This window comes from Tamandua tetradactyla, chromosome 3, assembly GCF_023851605.1.
Source record: "Tamandua tetradactyla isolate mTamTet1 chromosome 3, mTamTet1.pri, whole genome shotgun sequence".
In the NCBI taxonomy this organism is placed as follows: Eukaryota; Metazoa; Chordata; class Mammalia; order Pilosa; family Myrmecophagidae; genus Tamandua; species Tamandua tetradactyla.
This window is the reverse complement of record NC_135329.1, coordinates 209,236,858-209,253,716: the sequence shown is the minus strand read 5'-3', so window position 1 is coordinate 209,253,716 and position 16,859 is coordinate 209,236,858. Positions and strand designations below refer to the sequence as shown.

The following is a 16,859-nucleotide window of genomic DNA, read 5'->3' as shown; positions in this document are numbered from 1 at the left end:
TTTGCTGAAATCTAGACATTTTGAAATTTTAATGTGTTATTGCTTGACTTCAGACTCTGATGTGTCTGTTTCTTAAGTTTGTATCCAGCTATTATTATGACAGTGTTTTCCTTGAATGTTAGAAAGTAACAGAAAAAAATAAAACAAAACACCTTTTTCTCAGTCTTTGCAGATTGAGTGTGTGACTGTGCTCCCTCGGGGAGACTGAATTTGAAGAGTAGATCCAGGTCAGAATTGGGGCCTCTATGATCCTTTCTCAGAGTGCATCTTGTCTTGGCTGTGCCATTTGGCCCTAGGAATTCCTCTCTTCTCCAGGAAAGAGTTTGCTCACAGTCTCAGGAAGTGCACGATATGCCCTACAGCCAGCAGTCCCTTGCCACAGGCATCCCTCCCACAGCGTTTTGTAGGAGACCTCAGTGAGCTGCCTTCTACATGCAGGGTAAGTTCTGGGATGGTGAGTCCCTCAGGCCATCACCAGACAGATTGGGTCAGGCATACATGCTTCCAGCATGTACTCTGCTCCCTCCAGGACCGGGACCAGGGATCTGTATTAGGAGCATGGGCTAGCTCTGCACTGAGCTGGCGAAGGCAGGGGAAAGGGTCCAGCTGGGTGTCACGAGGTCCTACCACTTTCTTTTCACACTATGATAGTTAATTTTGTTTAAGGGTTCCTATTGCAAGCATTAAACCAAGGATTAGTTTTGATTCTGTGGGCCCAAATTCACATATCTAGGAAGATAAAAGCAAACTGTGATCCATGCACATGGATGACAACTAATGGCTCAAGGTTAATCACATTGCAGTTTTTAAATTTCTACAGCATAGAACTCAAATGTCACAGGTCTTTTAGGTTTTTCTGAATGTCCCAGAAGGAATTTGCACTGAGTTGAGCAACTTCATGATCCTTCAGCTTCTGGTAGATAACACTGGTCAATCCCTAAGCATTGAGGATATGTGGAAAGGTTATGGAGATTTCGTTCTCAATGCAATAAATCTTCTTCTCCATTGTTACACTGGATGAACCCTGCACAGAGTTTTGAAAATGGATTCAATCAGATTAGTCACACTTAATCCAATAGCCCAGTTGGTATATCCTTTTAGATTGATGACCTCATAGGCACTTTCAACAACCATCATATGCACTTCCTTCCCGTTTTCCAACATTATCTGTTACCATTTCTGGATTCAGTTCCTGGAGAGAAAGTCCTGCCACATTCACTCCACTCCATGCTGTCATGCTTGAGTCTCTAGGTTCTCCTGGAATCCATCCATGGCAGCTGTTGGGATGAATGCCAAGTTTTTCAACTATAAGATAACTCACTCTAGTGGAAGCCAGATTGTACCCACTTCCAATTACATGGGGCCTGGGTAATCCACTTAGTTTCCAGGTAACATGTTAGAATATTCAATGGGTTGGAAACCAATTATGATGCAATTAGGACTGTACTTGAGGATCTGAGGAATAATGAATTAAGACATTAATGTTCCTCTGAGCCAAGTTGAAGCAACTCTTCCCCTCTTGCTGACAGACTCCTGCAGTTAACACGACAGTCTTAGAATTGATAGTCATAGAGTAATGTTTATCTGCCACAATGTTAGGTATCTGAAGAAACAAGCTTCCATGATGCAGATTCATCATTTCTCCTTTGAGTTTATCTTCTAAAACATCCACATATATAAGTTTGTCAGCCAGAGGCATTCCAAAAATGCTGATGGCACATGTCACATCAACTTGCCCAACACCCACTACAGTGATCTTATTGTTTAGGACTATTGCTGCTTCTGCAACTGGTGCTATCAGTTCTTCCGTAAAAGTGACCATTGTGCACAGGAGAAGAGGGCTCTCAAGATGGCTGTACAAGTCCAGTGGCAAAGACAAAGTCCTCTACCACTTTAAAGAAGATTTTCTCTTGATTCTGTGCTTGTACTGTTAGTAAGTCCTTTAGCAATTTTCTGGAGTTTTGAGAAAGATGCTTCTACTAGTTCTTACTGGTTGTTCAGAGGATCTGTGAGGAGATGGAGCCCTGAGGTTTCTCACTCTGCCGTCTTCAACATTGAGGTCCTTTGAGTTATCCAGTGACAATGTCTAGTGGGAAACTGAGTACTCAGGGCTGGGGACAAAGACTTGGAGTTATGTCTTGAGGCAATGAGGGACATGACTCCCTAGGATGAGCCTGACCCTGGCACTGTGGGACCAACAATGCCTTCCTAACCAAAAGGGGGAAAAGAAATGTAACAAAATAAGCTATCAGTGGCTAAGAGATTTCAGATGGAGTCGAGAGGCTATTCTGGAAGCTACTCTTATGCAAGCGTCAGCTAGATAGTGCTAGTTGCCATGGTTTGCCAAACCTAAAAAATACCTAGGGCTCTATCTAAGATCCCACAAAAGCTGCGTGCACTAAGTTTACTTTCCAGAAACCTACAACCTCCAGATGGATTCCTAGGCTGATAAGACCTGAAACCCAGAGGGGCCAACCTCTCCAAGAACAACAACCAAATCCATCCCCCATCCTATATGGTTGATACCACTTTTCAACAGGAAAAATTTTAGAATGGGCATAACCCAAATATTCCTAAAGATTGGGAGAAGGAGGAGTTGCGGCAGAGAAGTTAGGATTTAACAGATGAGTAAAACTACTGAATCATTATATTGATATTTATTTTTAGTCTCCAGTGTCTTGGAGCAGCTAGAGGGAAAAATCTGAAATTATAGAACTGTAACCCATACAAAACTTTGAAACCTGTTCTATAACTAATTGTTGAAACGTACTTTGAAATATGTTGCTTTTGCATCTATATATATTTCACAATAAACAAATGTGAAAAAAAAGAAAAAGACTTGGAGTTATGAGATTAGGGGGCAGTAGAAGCCATGAAAATGTCTGGGTTTCCACAGGGAAGACATGATATAATGGAAGAGACAAGCCCAAGAATGAAATGCTGAGATTCACCAACTATTTATGGAAGGGCAAAGGAAGGATAGTCAACCCAGGAGACCAGGAAATAATAAAACAGATTGAGATCCTTTACAATAAAGCTTTTACAAATCAGCAAGCAAACGATAAATACCTCCCTGTATTGGTTTGGAAGGATGTATGTCCCCCAGAAAAGCCATGTTTTAATCTAAATCCCTTTTCATAAAGGCAGAATAATCCCTATTCAATACTGTATGTTTGAAACTGTAATCAGATCATCTCCCTGGAGATAAAGACTGGTTGTTAAACTGGGTTAGGTGACGACATGTCTCCGCCCAGAGTCTTGATAAGTTTCTGGAGTCCTATAAAAGAGGAAACATTTTGGAGAATGAGAGATTTCAGAGAGAGCAGAGCAGAATGACATAGCCACGAGAAGCAGAGTCCACCAGCCCGTGACCTTTGGAGATGAAGAAGAAAAATGCCTCCCAGGGAGTTTCATGAAACAGGAAGCCAGGAGAAGAAGCTAGCAGATGACACCGTGTTCGCCATGTGCCCTTCCAGATGAGAGAGGAACCCTGACCGTATTCACCATGTGCTTTTCCAGATGAGAAACTCTGTGTTCACCATGTGCCCTTCCACTTGAGAGAGAAACCCTGAACTTCATCGGCCTTCTTGAACCAAGGTATCTTTCCCTGGATGCCTTAGATTGGACATTTCTACAGACTTGTTTTAATTGGGACATTTTCTCAGCCTTAGAACTGTAAACTAACAACTTATTAAATTTCTGTTTTCAAAAGCCATTCTGTTTCTGGTATATTACATTCTGGCAGCTAGCAAACTAGAACCCCCCCTTCCACCTCAAATAATCAAAGGATTTAAGTATTACATTAAAAAGTAATACAGATGGATAATAACCATGAGATGTGCTCCCTGACGACAGCCAGCAGAAAGACAAATGGAAACAAGAATGAGAGAATGGAGAGAGGGATGCAGAAGGAAGTAGGGACACTGGTGCTGGGGAAAGGAGGGAATGGAGTCAGGGTCCAGGTGCAAAGGTGAGCCAAGAAAGGAGGAGGGCGTCCCTTCCTAAGACAGGAGGAAGAAGAGGGGAGGCATCAAAAGTTTGGGGGTGGATAAGAAGAAGGCGGTGAGGTCCCAGAGCTCCGTGAGGGAGGCGAGGATGGAGACAGGGGAGGCGGGCTGAGCAGACAGCACAGGTTTGTGATGGCGATGAAGAGGAAGTGTTCCAGGGAGAGATTAATGGATTGACAAGAAGTTTTTCCCAAAAATTCTCAAAACATTTTAAATATTTACTGAACAGGAAGAATAGCAATAGCTCTAAATTTCTGTGTCCTTAAACCCTGGGAGGGGCTCCCCAGGCCTCCCTGTAGCCACTACTTTGCATGACCATGTTACTTCCCTTGACCAACAAGTTATTAGCAGATGTGAGGTGAGCAGAAGCTTATATATAAAGTGCTTCAACAACTGGGGATTGCTGCTGGGAACCTGAGGCCAGGAAGCAAAGAAGCCTGGACAAGCCTGCTGGATGTTGGGGGACACAAGGCCGTTACCACAGTTGCCTCCACCAAGACCCACCCCACCCCGGGTAAGGGTGAGCTCCCGGCATGAGCGAGTCCAGACGACATCAAACACAGAAGCCATGAATGGTCCCTATTCAGCCCAGCTAGACTGCCGGCCCATAGAATCGCAGGCAAATAAATGGTGGTTGTTTTAAGCCACTGAATTATGGGGAAGTTTGTTACGCAGCAATAGATAACTGATACACACTGCTTCTGTGAATCACCAGGCTCCCAGCTTAAGCCCATTTTCTGAGCTCTGGACATCCATTTCCTCTTCTTTCCCCGTACACCCCCCACCCACCCCCAACTCATTCAACCCTTCCACTGTGAAACGTCCTAAGTGAAGTTCCCTGTGTGTTCAGCCTTCCCTTGACCTTCCCCACCCAGCTCTGGCCCTTCCCCACAGACACTGCAGCATCTCAAGCTTAGGCAGGTCCTCCTCCGCCATCTCTCATGGCCTGGACCCGGAAGTGGGTAAGCCAGGGCCTCCCTGCTCCTCATGGCCACTTCCGGACCAATCTCCCTCCCTTTCTCCCCAAACACTCCACTGCCGCATAGTTTTGAATGCCAGGTTTAGGTAAAAAACAGTCAGTGGTACTGCTACCAGCCACCACTTTCTCCTGCATCTCAGCAGAGGCTGGTGAAGGAGGCAGATGGCTGGGTTTCCTAGAAACCAGAGCTGGCAGCACTCACAGAGTTCAAGCATGGGGGAAGCAGGAGGGCTCAGAGGAGAAGGTGCTGGCACGACTGGGGAGGTGACCGGGCCAGCAAGGGGCCACAGGCCTGGAAGGTGAGAGATGTGTAGGGAGGGGAGGAGGGAGCATGCAAGGAAGAGGCTGGGCCAGGGGGTTGGTACAGGGATTTGCAGGTGGGTCAATTCCTTGGCTGGGGCTGTTGCACGGGCTGCCTTTCCCACATCTAAAAGGGAGGCCGCCTCTGGGAGCCGGAGCCCAGGAACTGAGGGGAAGGCAGGGGGACCTGTGTTAATTGCCCAGGGTGGTTTCCCTGAACCTTTCTGGACAGCAGGAGGCAGGCACAAAAGAAAGGGATAGAAATGGATTGTCGGCTTTGTGGGACTACAGTTCAATGTCACTTCTGTCCTGCCCCTGGGAGGGGGACAGGTTGCCTGAGCATTGCATTTGCCGGCCCCCAGAGAGGGGGCCCAGCTGTGGGATGGGTCCGGGGTCATGGGCCAGGCTGTCACTTCCCCCGTGGATCCCTGGGCCTGGGCCCTTGTCATACGAGATACAACCTGGGGACCAGGGGGCCCCTCTGCCTCATTGGGATACCTGTGCCCAGGACTTAGCAATGTTTTGAAATAATACCACGATTCTCAATCAGGACACTGTTCCTTGTAACCCCGCTCTACAAGGTTTTAGGGTCTGACTTTGCCAGTAATGGGAACTTATCAGTAACTTTTAAGAATAAACCCTGATGCCAAATCCCAACCAAAACCATTCCTGCACCTGAAAGGACACCTAGGGCTTTATCTGAGATGCTACAAAGGTTTTGTGCACTAGGGTAACTTTCCAGAAACCTACACCTCCAAATGGGTTCCTAGGCCAAATAAGTTGTGCAACCCAGAGGGCCCAGCCTCTCCAAAACACCGTCTAGTGCCACCCCCCATCCCATATTATCTATAGCCCTTTCCAAAATGAAAAAGTTAGAACCGGCACAGCCCAAATACCTAAAGAGTGGGAGAAAGATCAAAGGAGAAGAAGGAGTTACAACAGAGAAGATGGAATTTAATAAATGAGTATGACTGCTGGATCACTATATTGATATTTGTTTTAGTCTCCCGTGTTTTGGAGCAGCTAGAAGGAAAAACCTAAAATTGTGGAACAGTAACCCATACCAAACTCTGAAATCTGTTCTATAATTAATCGTTGCAGTGTGCCTTGAAATTTATTGCTTTTTTGTATATACGTTTTCACAATAAAAAAACAAAGGACAAAAAACAACAAAACTGCTTTTTAAACATTAAAAAAAAAAAGAAGAAGCCCTGGAACGATTAAGAATTCCCTCAGCATACCTTAAATTTACGGAGTCAACAATTTTTTCTTAATTGTTACAAAATCTTATTTCATAATTATTTATTTTAACACTGCATATTTCTATGCCCTTTTTAATCAGTTCAATCCACTTTTTCCTTCCCTAAATCCACAGGTGTACACTTACGGATTAGGTTGAATAACAGGAATTGGCTAATATTTGATCTACCATTTTTGACCTATTTAAAAAGCACTTTGATACATTTTATGCCTAATATATTCTTTGCAAAAGAAATAAAACTGGCTTATTTTGCAAAGCACTTCATAATTCCAATGTTCCCTGAGCCTGGGGATATTTACTGGGCTGTAGCCTAAGGCTGGGGGTGGGGCGGGGCCCTCGCTGCATCAGTGGCGGGCTCAGCTGGTCGGGGTAGCTGGCAGTTCCCCCCTTTTACAGGTGCACAGACGGAGCAGGGAGATAGGCAGCCCTTCCACCTGAGAGCAGCTGTGTCTCCCCGCTGGGTACAGCTCTCCAAACCCTCCCACCTACCCTGAGAGTTTCCACTCACCATAGGACTGACACACCACATGCACCAGGGGGTAAGATTTCCAGAGGACCCGGTCACACCAGGAGGGCAAGTTGTACTTCATCTGCAAATCAAGGTCATGGGCTTTGTAAAATGCTACTTTTTTTTTTTTAATCCTTAAAAGACAAGATTAACTGGTGTCCTCTGTAACCTTTGAACTCATCTGTTGTTAGTTCTTTATAGAATTTCCCCATAGGCAGCTTTAAATTCTCCTCAATCTTCTCAAATTCTGATTCCTCTCCCATACCCCACACATCCAGACATCCTGGATCCCTGCTTTAGAAGTAAGATCAATTCATCTGGCTTGTGCTCCCTCCTCACCTAGCCTCCTCATGATGTCAGAATCTCTTATAGCTTCACCTTCTCTTACTTTCTTTTTGACTCAGGTGAATCCCTCTACCTTAATTTTCAATCTAGTCTCTATCCATCTTCTCCAGATATTATTTTAATAACATATTTTAGCCATTCATTCATCTCTCCACCCATCTACCATCCATCTGTCCATTCATCTACCACCCATTTATCCATCATCAATCCATCAGTCCATTCAACCTACATAATACCCAACTATTCAGCCACTTGTTGGGTGACCATCCATTTACCTATCCACCTATTTCTCCACCCATAAAACCACCTTCCCATCCATCTTCTCATCCTTTCAACCATCCACCAATCCATCCATCTGTCCATCCATCTATCCATCCATCTATCCATACACATTCCCATCCATCCAATCATTCAAACAATATCTACTATATGACAAGCCCTCTCGAGGGTCCCAGGGAACAGTGGTGGGCAAGACAACCCCTGCTTTCAAGGAATTCATATCTACAGGGTGTAAGAAACAAGTAAATTGTCAATGACTGCTATTGTTCTTTAAACAATATCCTTACCCTCTCATGCTCTACCTTTTTCTACTCTGCTTACAAACATGAAGGTACTCATTTCAAAAGAGCATACCCCTAGCATCACCTTCAGTTACTTTTTTTTCTTCCTTTTACCAGATTTCTTTCAAGTATGTTCTATTTTCACTACTCCACTTCTGGGTTACCCACTTTTCTTTTTACTTGAGATCCAATGTACAACAGTCAAGTAGATTAATTTTAAGTGTACATCTTGATGCCTTTTCACATTTGTATACAACCATTTAACCACTATTCAGATCAAGATATAAAAAATTTCCATTATCCCAAAACCCCTCATGCCCTTTCTTGATTGAGACTACTGCCCCAACCCCAGAAGACTGCTATTTTGACTAATGTCTCCATTGATTAATTTTGATTATTCTTGATTTTAGGCAAAATCAATTTTTTGCCTATCTTGCCTATTTTGATGGATGCATTCAGCATATGTTCTTGTGGTTGCTTGTAGAAGCACTCTATATTGCTGAGGAGATATTCCACTGTGTGTGTATACCACAGTTATCCATTCTATTGTTGACGGGAAGAGCGTTGCTTCCAGATTTTGGATATTATGAACAAAGCTGCTATAAACACCCTCGTACCTGTCTTTTGGCGATCAAATGTATTCATTTCTCTTGGGTATGGACCAAAGTGGAAATGCTGAATCATAAGGTAGGTGCATGTTTAGCTTTCATAAATGCTTCCAAACAATTACTTTTTGTCATAACAGTTCTCAGCATCGGCTGCCCCTGAGAATCACCTGTGGAGCTTTACAAAAATATAGAAAACAGGGCTGCAGCCAGACCCACTGATCAAAAAATCTAGAGGGAAGGCCCAAACAATTATATTCTAAAATGCTTCCCAAGTGATTCATCTACACACCCTTGGGGAAAAAAAACCCTCTTAGACCTTGCAGTTTGGATTTCACTTCCATGGTTCCTATTCCTCAGGTCCACCAAATCTTCTGAACCACTAACTCCAACTCCTTGGGCTTGGGTCTCATTCTCCCTGACTCACCTTTCACACTGCCGACTGCCAATCCTTGAAAGTCTCTCTTCCCCTGGCTTCTGCGATGCTAAGCTGCCTGTCCTCTTCCCACCTACGTGAGTGCTTTTCTTCTATCTCCAGGTGGCCGCTGGGTCCTCCTCTAGTCTCTGAATGTAAGTGGGCCCTGAATCTTCCCATAGCTCCCCACTTTCCCTCCATTCACCCCTTGACAAGCTCCCCAACTTTCATGGATCCCACCATCTCTTCTGTGCAGAAACCCCTCACTTGGGCCTGTGTATCCTCCTCCTCTTTTATATGGATGCTAGGTTACTCTTTATGCATCCCTCTGATGCTGCCAGCTCACCAGTCCCCAAATGTGACCCTGCACACCTGCCTGAGGTGCCTTTAAGCCAGGTGACCCCACCTGCACAGTGCTCAGTGGGCACCTGCAAGAGGGTGTCCCAGGCATCTCACTATAATTCACAGCAGGTGTCCTTGAACTACTCTCCTCTCAGTTTTTCCCTCTTAAACTCCTGTTCTGTTCTGGAATCTACCCAACATCTGGCCTTTCTTTCCCACTTTTGGTTCCTCACGTACCCCTGAGCCCTGGTGATTCCCAGTGTTTGCTCTGCATCTCCCATGGCCTCCAGCTTCCCTGGGTAACTCACCACTCCACTACAACCACCAGGGGACCCAGCCATGGGGATGGCTTCCTTGGATCGGGCCAGGATTTTCTGCCTTGGCGTCTGCTCCAGCAGTTCTTTCCGGAAAGGTTTCAGCCCCCACCTCTCCTCACGTCTGCCTGTCAGAATCCAAGCTGTCCTTCAAGGTACTTCTGACAGCAACCCACTGAGGACTTTTCCCTGTCCTAAAGTCATCCTTTCTGCTTCTGCCTGCTCCTCACAGCATTTGGAGTTATCACATTGTCTCTGAATTACAATTAGTTGTATATTTTGTCTAGCCTTGTCTTCTGTGCCATTAACTTCTTGGGGGCAGGTATCTCGTTCATCTTTAATCCCCCTCAGCAAGCAGGGTGCCCAGCCATCAGTAAATAGCTGTGGAGCAAATGAATGAATGAATGCTTGAATGCAGCTCTTCCCAAACACGGTTCCTTGGGACACGAGTGACTTTATAAGATGTTAACTGGTATCTCATAACCAAAACCTTTGGGAAATGTTGCATACTAATCTTCTCATAGAGAATCATAATCTCTTAAGTTTCTAAAGGTTCTGATAAAGAAATAATGCTTCTCAGAACCTTAGAGTATCTGAGATGGACAGTAAATCATACGTGTCATTAGTTCAACTCTTTGCAGTGAGCAAGTGTGGTTTTCCTGTGTCGTCTTAGGGAAGGTTTTTGCTCAGTGACACGAAGCAACACGATTTCTCATTTTCATTCGTTCGCTCTGCCACGTGGGTGGGGCGAGCGAGGGCAGCGGAGCGGAGGGGCGGCATCTGGGGGGCAGGACTCACCCCAGTGGCTTTCTGCTTAGTGTACGCGTACTTGTCCCGAGTCAGTCTTTCAAAGCGGTAGGTCGGCGCGAATGTAATTTCTTCCTCCTCTGAAATGGAGAGACTTTGATTTCAGTTTGGATTGCCCAAGTTTCACATCTAACCAAATTTCCCTCTTCTCCAGGCATGATCCTTCCCCTGGTTAAAGATACTCGGAGGGAAAGGGGAGATGCAACGGTGACCGGAGAGGCCCCTGGTTCTTACCGAAGTGCAGGAAAACCTTCTGCTCCTTCCTCTCCGTGAGCAGCTGGTCGTGGGTCAGGAGGTCTGCGTATTGCTGCTGCTTGATTTTCTGGATGATGGCCTCTGCCTCCTAGGAACAGGGCATGCCCAGGCCAGGTGAGACAGTCCTTCTTCACCCACATAATAGGATGCATCGACCCCCGCCCCCTGCCCACACCAGTGCTACGTGCCCAGCCCCTGCAGCAGATTAGCACTCACCCATTTTATAAGGGGAACCGTATGAGTAGTAAAATATCATGAGGATAACAGCAGCTCCCGGCGATTCCAAATTTGCATATAGACTTTTAGTCTGCACACACTGGCTTTCAGTATCTTTATTTTTTTTTAAACCAGGGAAGCAAACACCTTAATAGCTAGTTGAGAGAAGCTGATCTATGCGTCAGGTTGTTGTGGCTTTTTTTTTGCCTTCCTCCTTTCTTAATTTTATTGTGATTACACATACATAACATAAAAGTTGCAATTTTAACCATTTTAAGTGTACAATTCAGTGGCGTTGATTACAATCACCACCAAAATGTTTCGTGCCCCCAGACAAACTCTGTTCCCATTAAGCAGGAACTCCATGACCCTTCTCTCCATTTAGTATAATTTTTAGTAAAACTTCGTTAGAGATAGGTACATCTTTCTCTCTTTCAGAGGGAAATGAGATAGCCTGTGTAACCCCATAAAAATATTTGAAGGCCCACTCCCCCAAATTTGTGGGCTTCTGGCTCTTCCTGATCCAGGCTATTCTCTGGCGGAGTTGGGGTGACACCAATGGAAGGTGCTGGCTTTGGAACCCATCGGTCCTCTCTCCCGCCAACTTGAACCAGCTGTCTCAGTACTTAGCAGCCTAAGCCAGGTCCCAAGCCTCTGAATGCATTTGGCTATTCTTGGGGAGTGTGCATAATAGCAACGGCCCTACAGTAAAGGGGTCCCCATTCACCACCTCCATGATCTGCCCTCTCAGCCATGGGGGAGAGGAGAAGAGTTGTAGCAAGTAGCATCTCGTGAGGAAAGGAGGTGTAGGGGTGGGGTAGTGAGAGGCCCAGAGGCAGCTGAGGGATGTGGAATGATGCTGGAACACATCTGGGATTGTGGGACTCAGGGTCCAATCCCAACTTGGTCTGTGATTGTAACTGGTTCTTAATGATTTCCTTGGCCTGTCTGTGTCTCAGTGTCCCATTCTGTAGAATCAGGTCAGTTTCTATTTCCTCCCTTCTTCCCTCAGAGAATTGCAGAATTTAAAGAACATCTTTAACACCCGTAGAGGCTGTGAACTGAGGTCTCTGGGCAGACGGGCATTATTTTGCCCACAGGATGGCTTTGTCTCTCCCTTGCCCCATAATTTGGGAGTACCAAAGAGCAGCAAGGTTCTGGTTCTAGACCTGTCTTGGCTTGGCTGCCTACACCCCTGCCAAGGAATCTTTAGCCCTCTATAGTGAGAAACACTATGCCTCCCTCCTCCCCAGCAGATGGGACCATGGGTGGGCATCCAACTGAAGGAACATCTTCCTCGGACTGGCCCAGGATTTGGTAAGAAAACATGCGTGGGTCTGCTCAAATACCTTTCTTGGGCATTTGGGACCCACAAGCTGCAGGACTACCACTTACTGGCTGACCACAGGGCCATAGGGTCAGTGAGGAGAGGGGGCGGCCATGACAGTGACATGGGAGAAAGGAGCGAGCAGGGGTGAGCCACAGTGGAAAGCTGAGGCTCTATAACCACGAGTGTCCAGCTCGGGGTCCGGATCTCCCAGTGACCCTCCCCAGCAGTGGAGCCGCAGGAGCCCCTTCCCCAGCATACTGGCCCAGAACAGGCCTTTACCGAGATGGGCAGCTCCAGGCGGTAGTTGAGATCCCCGAGCCAGAAGAGGTGGGTGAAGCGGTGAGTGATGTTAAAGGGACTCAGTTTCTTGTCTCCCAGGGCCAGAAACCGGAGAATGTTCATGTAGTTTTGGTTTCGCCTGATTAAATGAGAAAAGCAGCCGTTGGGCCGGGGTCACGAGTTCCCCACTCTGCTAGCCGGCGGGAAGTCAAAGGGAATGGGGGGGACATCCAGACGTGGGTCTCCAGCCCAGCTGGGGCAAGCACAGAAGGCAGCTTCACAGGCAGTGGGGACGGCGGCAGGCAAAGGGCCTGTCTGGTCAGCTAAGAACACAGGGGGCAGGAGCTGGGGGAACAGAGCGTCACCCGCCCCGCAGGGAAATGGATCTGTGCATATTCTAGAAGGTCGGCTTCCTGGCTGGGCCACCAGGTAAAACCAACTTTGATCTGAAGGGTGCTTCGGATGAGCCTCTCCCTTTGGAAAGAGAGTGGCATTTAGGTGTCTATTAAGCTAAAGACACCAGTCGAGATGTATCTGACGCGCGGTCACTGTGCCGGGAATGGGACCAGTGAGCGCCTGGTAAACCCACGAGGGTCCCAGCAGCGTAGCCGAGCGGGACGGGGGCCTGCCCAGGCAGCGCTTCAAATGCAGGCTCTCTGGGATGAGAGGCTTCACCTGAGTTTCTTTTCGCTTCCGGAAGTCAAGTGGCTGTTCACGAATCCCAAGGAGGTCCCGTTAAACATGAAGGACACACCCACAGCTCCCTTGTTCCCTAAAGGTAGCGTGGAGAAAGAGGTCAAAATGAAGCTGGGGGCGTGGATCAGGATAAAAGGACGTGGTTAATGAAGAATGAGCAAAGCAGGGGTGGGAAGGAGGACCGTGAAGGAGGAAGGGAAAACCTTCACTGGGGAGGGGGGCTGGGCCAGGCGCTCTGGAAGAGAAAGCTCCTTTGGGGGCCAAGAAAATGCTTCCCTGGAACCTGCCCAGAAGCAGGCGTGGGCCTGTCTCCCCAGAGCAGGGGTCAGGCCCAGGGGTACAGGGCAGCGGCCAGCAGCCTCCAGGTTGTCTGCAGGGAGGAGCTGCCGGTGGTGGAATCCACTCCCCCCACCCTCACCCCGCCGGCAGCTCCCTCTGTACGGGGTCTACCAGTTATCCCGCGGGCCAGGCAGGAACAGACATCAGTGCAGAGACCAGTGGTTGCTGAAAGCAGCAGGACAGGCAGGAAAAAGACCCACAGGAGGTGCCCAGGCCCCAGGACCGAGTGGGCTGCCTCCCCCTGAGCTAACTCAAGGTTCCTGGCAGGACCACAAGCTGGTATGGTGAGCAAGTGCCTTTCGTCAAAGTCTAAATATGTTCCAGACTAGTGGTTCTCAAAGTGTGGGCCCCGGCCGACAGCACCAGCAAGCAGCACCTGGGAACCTGTCAGAAGTTCCAGGTTCTCGGGCCCCACCCCAATCTCCCTCTCCTCAGGCCTTCTGGAGGTGGGGCCCAGGAATCTGCATTCAAGAAGCCTTCTAGGTCAGGGCTGGGCCCACTGCCTGCTAACGATGATTTTCAGTTTTAAATAGTTGAAAGATAAATCAAAACAAGATTTTGTGACATAAAATTTACATGAAAGTCAAATTTCAGCATCCATAAATAACATTCTGGTGGCACGCTGTCCCATGCATTTGGTTATGTCTCGTCTCGGGCTGCTGTCATGACAATGGCAGGATCAGGTAGGTGGGACAGAGACCACATGCCATCATACACTTGAAATGTGGTTCAACGAGACTGAGATGGGCATTAAGTGTAAAATACATGGTGCAATTCTGAGACTCAGTAAGAAAAATGGAAGGTAAAATATCTACTTTTTTTTTTTGCATGGGCAGGCTCTGGGAATCGAACTCGGGTCTCCAGAATGGCAGGCGAGAACTCTGCCACTGAGCCACCGTTGCACCACCCTCTAATAATTTCTTTTATACTGAATACCTGTAGAAACAATACAGGCTATATGTGTATGTATCATTAGTTAGTCTGTTTGGCCTCAGGATTTTGCTGGGGCTGTTTCCGCTGCCCGGAAGGCTCGCCCAGGGCCCATCCCTCCTCCCTCCCCACAGACAGTGGCCCCAGCCCCCTTCTCAGAGATTCTCGAGACAGGCAGGGTCCCTCTCTGCCCTGACACTCTACTGGGTCTCCACTTATCTGCTAGTGCCTATGACAGTGGAGGACCCGTCCACGGTGCACCCTAATCTGGCACCCAGACCAACAGGAGCTGGGCAGGGGCCCAGCAGGGTTGCAGCCGAGGGCCGGGACTTTTCAGCGGGCTCCGTGGCTCCCACAGTGAGGGCAGAAGGGGAAGCGGGGGAGCGTGCAGGGCACAGGCTGCGGGCCTGAGGGCAAGCCTCCTGCTCCACCATGGCCGCCCCCCATCACCGGCCCCTGCACTGTCCTGCTCCAACCACCAGAAACTGCTGGCCCGGCCTCCACCCCACCTGTGTGCAACTCCTGACACACTCACACACACACACACATCCTCCACTCACACACATGCCTACACACAAAGATTCAGATAGAATCTTTGCATTCACACTCAGATATGCTCACATACAGGTTCATTCAGACGTGCTCACACTCACACACTCACACTCGCATGCCCCAATACTCATATACACTCAGATTCATACACATCCTCACACATATTCATAGATTCAAACCCAGTCATGCACACACTCACCAGACTCACTCAGACATGAGCTCACATTCACACACAACTTCACACTCACACATAGATTCACACTCAGACATCCACTCACACTCATACATACACACAAAGACATATTCACAGACATGCCTTCACTCTCACAAACGCACACAAACATTGATTCACTCAGGCACTCACACACACTCACGGACACACTTGCAATCAGATGACACACACTCACAGCCCAGCAGTCCCCTGTTATTTCAGTTCCCATAAATGCCTGTGATTAGCACCCACAGACTCACAGCGGGTTCCAGTGTTTTCCGGCCCAGCCTGGGTGAACGGGACCCAGATCGGGGGTTGGCATCCACAGTCCTGGGCCCCAGCCAGCCCACTGCCCATTTGTGTCATGAAGCTTTTACGGGCACACAGCCGCTCTCACCCACTTTTCCGATTGTCTGTCGGTGCTTTTGTACAACTATAGCAGAGGTGAATGTGGCCTGCAAAGCTTCAGCTTTTCCCTCTCTGGCCCTTTCCAGCAAAAGCTTGTCAACCCCTGTTCTAGATTCTTGATACCCAGAGGGCTCCGTATGCCAGCAGCCCTGGTGAGCTTATTCGAAATGCAGGATCTCAGGTCTCCTCCAAGTCCCCCTGAACCAGAAGCTGCACTGCGGTAAGCCCCGAGGCCCTGGGGCAGCCCCGCCCCCGCGTGGGAACAGAGGCGAGGGGGCACCCGGCCGTGGGTCTGCCGTCCTGGGGCTGGCCCCGGCTCACCCAGCGTGTTGGCAATGCCCGTCTTCACGTTGTCCGTGCAGATGTGGCTGATGCGGTTCTCGTGCTCAGGCTTGGCCAGCACCACGATGCGGATGTTCCAGAGAGTGTGGATGGCAATCTGAAGGGGGACAGCATGGGGATGAGGTGGTGACACCAGCCCCACAATCCCGCGCTCGGTGACTCACACCCAGCCCCGGCCGCCTAAACTTCCTAACAACGCCCTAGGGATGAGACGAAGCTGAGCAGTCTTTGCTTTGGGATTCAGATGGAAAGATGATCTCTTACAAGCAGGGACAGGGAAGCTGGGGGACTCCAGACTATTCGCAGCTGCATATGCTCCCGGGTGCTGCATCTTAATGGCCTGGAAGGTGGGGGTCCACAAGAGCACCCAGACCTCTCTGGAAGTTGGGAACCCACAGCCCTGCCTGTCTTGTGCCTGGGACGCTCCCCGGGAGCCCCTGCCCCAGGGTCCCGGGCGGGCTCCTCACTGTTTTAAAAGTCATGCTGGTGATTTCTTGCAGGGAGTGTCTGAGGAGCTCCAGCCACTCCTTTTCCCCCAGGGGGTCCTCCTGGGTGCCGATCACGTAGATGTCGTGGGGGAGGTAGTCGGCAGAGTCGTCCCGCGTCTTTCCCTGCCCCTTGGAGAGAAACCAGGACGTGATCTTCTTGGGAGGGGGGGCGTTACCTTCAACAGCAAAACCCAACACTGAGTGAGTCAAAGGCACATCTAGTCCAAGGAATCAGGGGGACTCAGAGGAGCGGGAGAAGCGTGGAGGACAGGGGTTACCCAGCCATACAAAAACATCCGAGGTGGGGGGGACACCCAAGTACCAACATCTCCCAGCACGCCTGCAGGGTCAGAGCTCAGCAGAGTCTCTT

General features: G+C 48.5%; 1 protein-coding gene across 1 annotated transcript in view; it reads right to left on the bottom strand.

Moving 5' to 3' along the window:
- The window catches only part of INPP5D (inositol polyphosphate-5-phosphatase D), a 125,016-nt gene that overhangs the window by 27,810 nt on the left and 80,347 nt on the right, over window positions 1-16,859 (bottom strand). The window contains exons 12-18 of the mRNA XM_077155447.1: window positions 16,469-16,665; window positions 15,981-16,098; window positions 13,199-13,295; window positions 12,524-12,662; window positions 10,678-10,786; window positions 10,435-10,523; window positions 7,056-7,137 (exon numbers count right to left, since the gene is read on the bottom strand). Coding sequence (XP_077011562.1) covers window positions 7,056-7,137; window positions 10,435-10,523; window positions 10,678-10,786; window positions 12,524-12,662; window positions 13,199-13,295; window positions 15,981-16,098; window positions 16,469-16,665 — 831 coding nt within the window. The remainder of the gene's footprint in view (window positions 1-7,055; window positions 7,138-10,434; window positions 10,524-10,677; window positions 10,787-12,523; window positions 12,663-13,198; window positions 13,296-15,980; window positions 16,099-16,468; window positions 16,666-16,859) is intronic.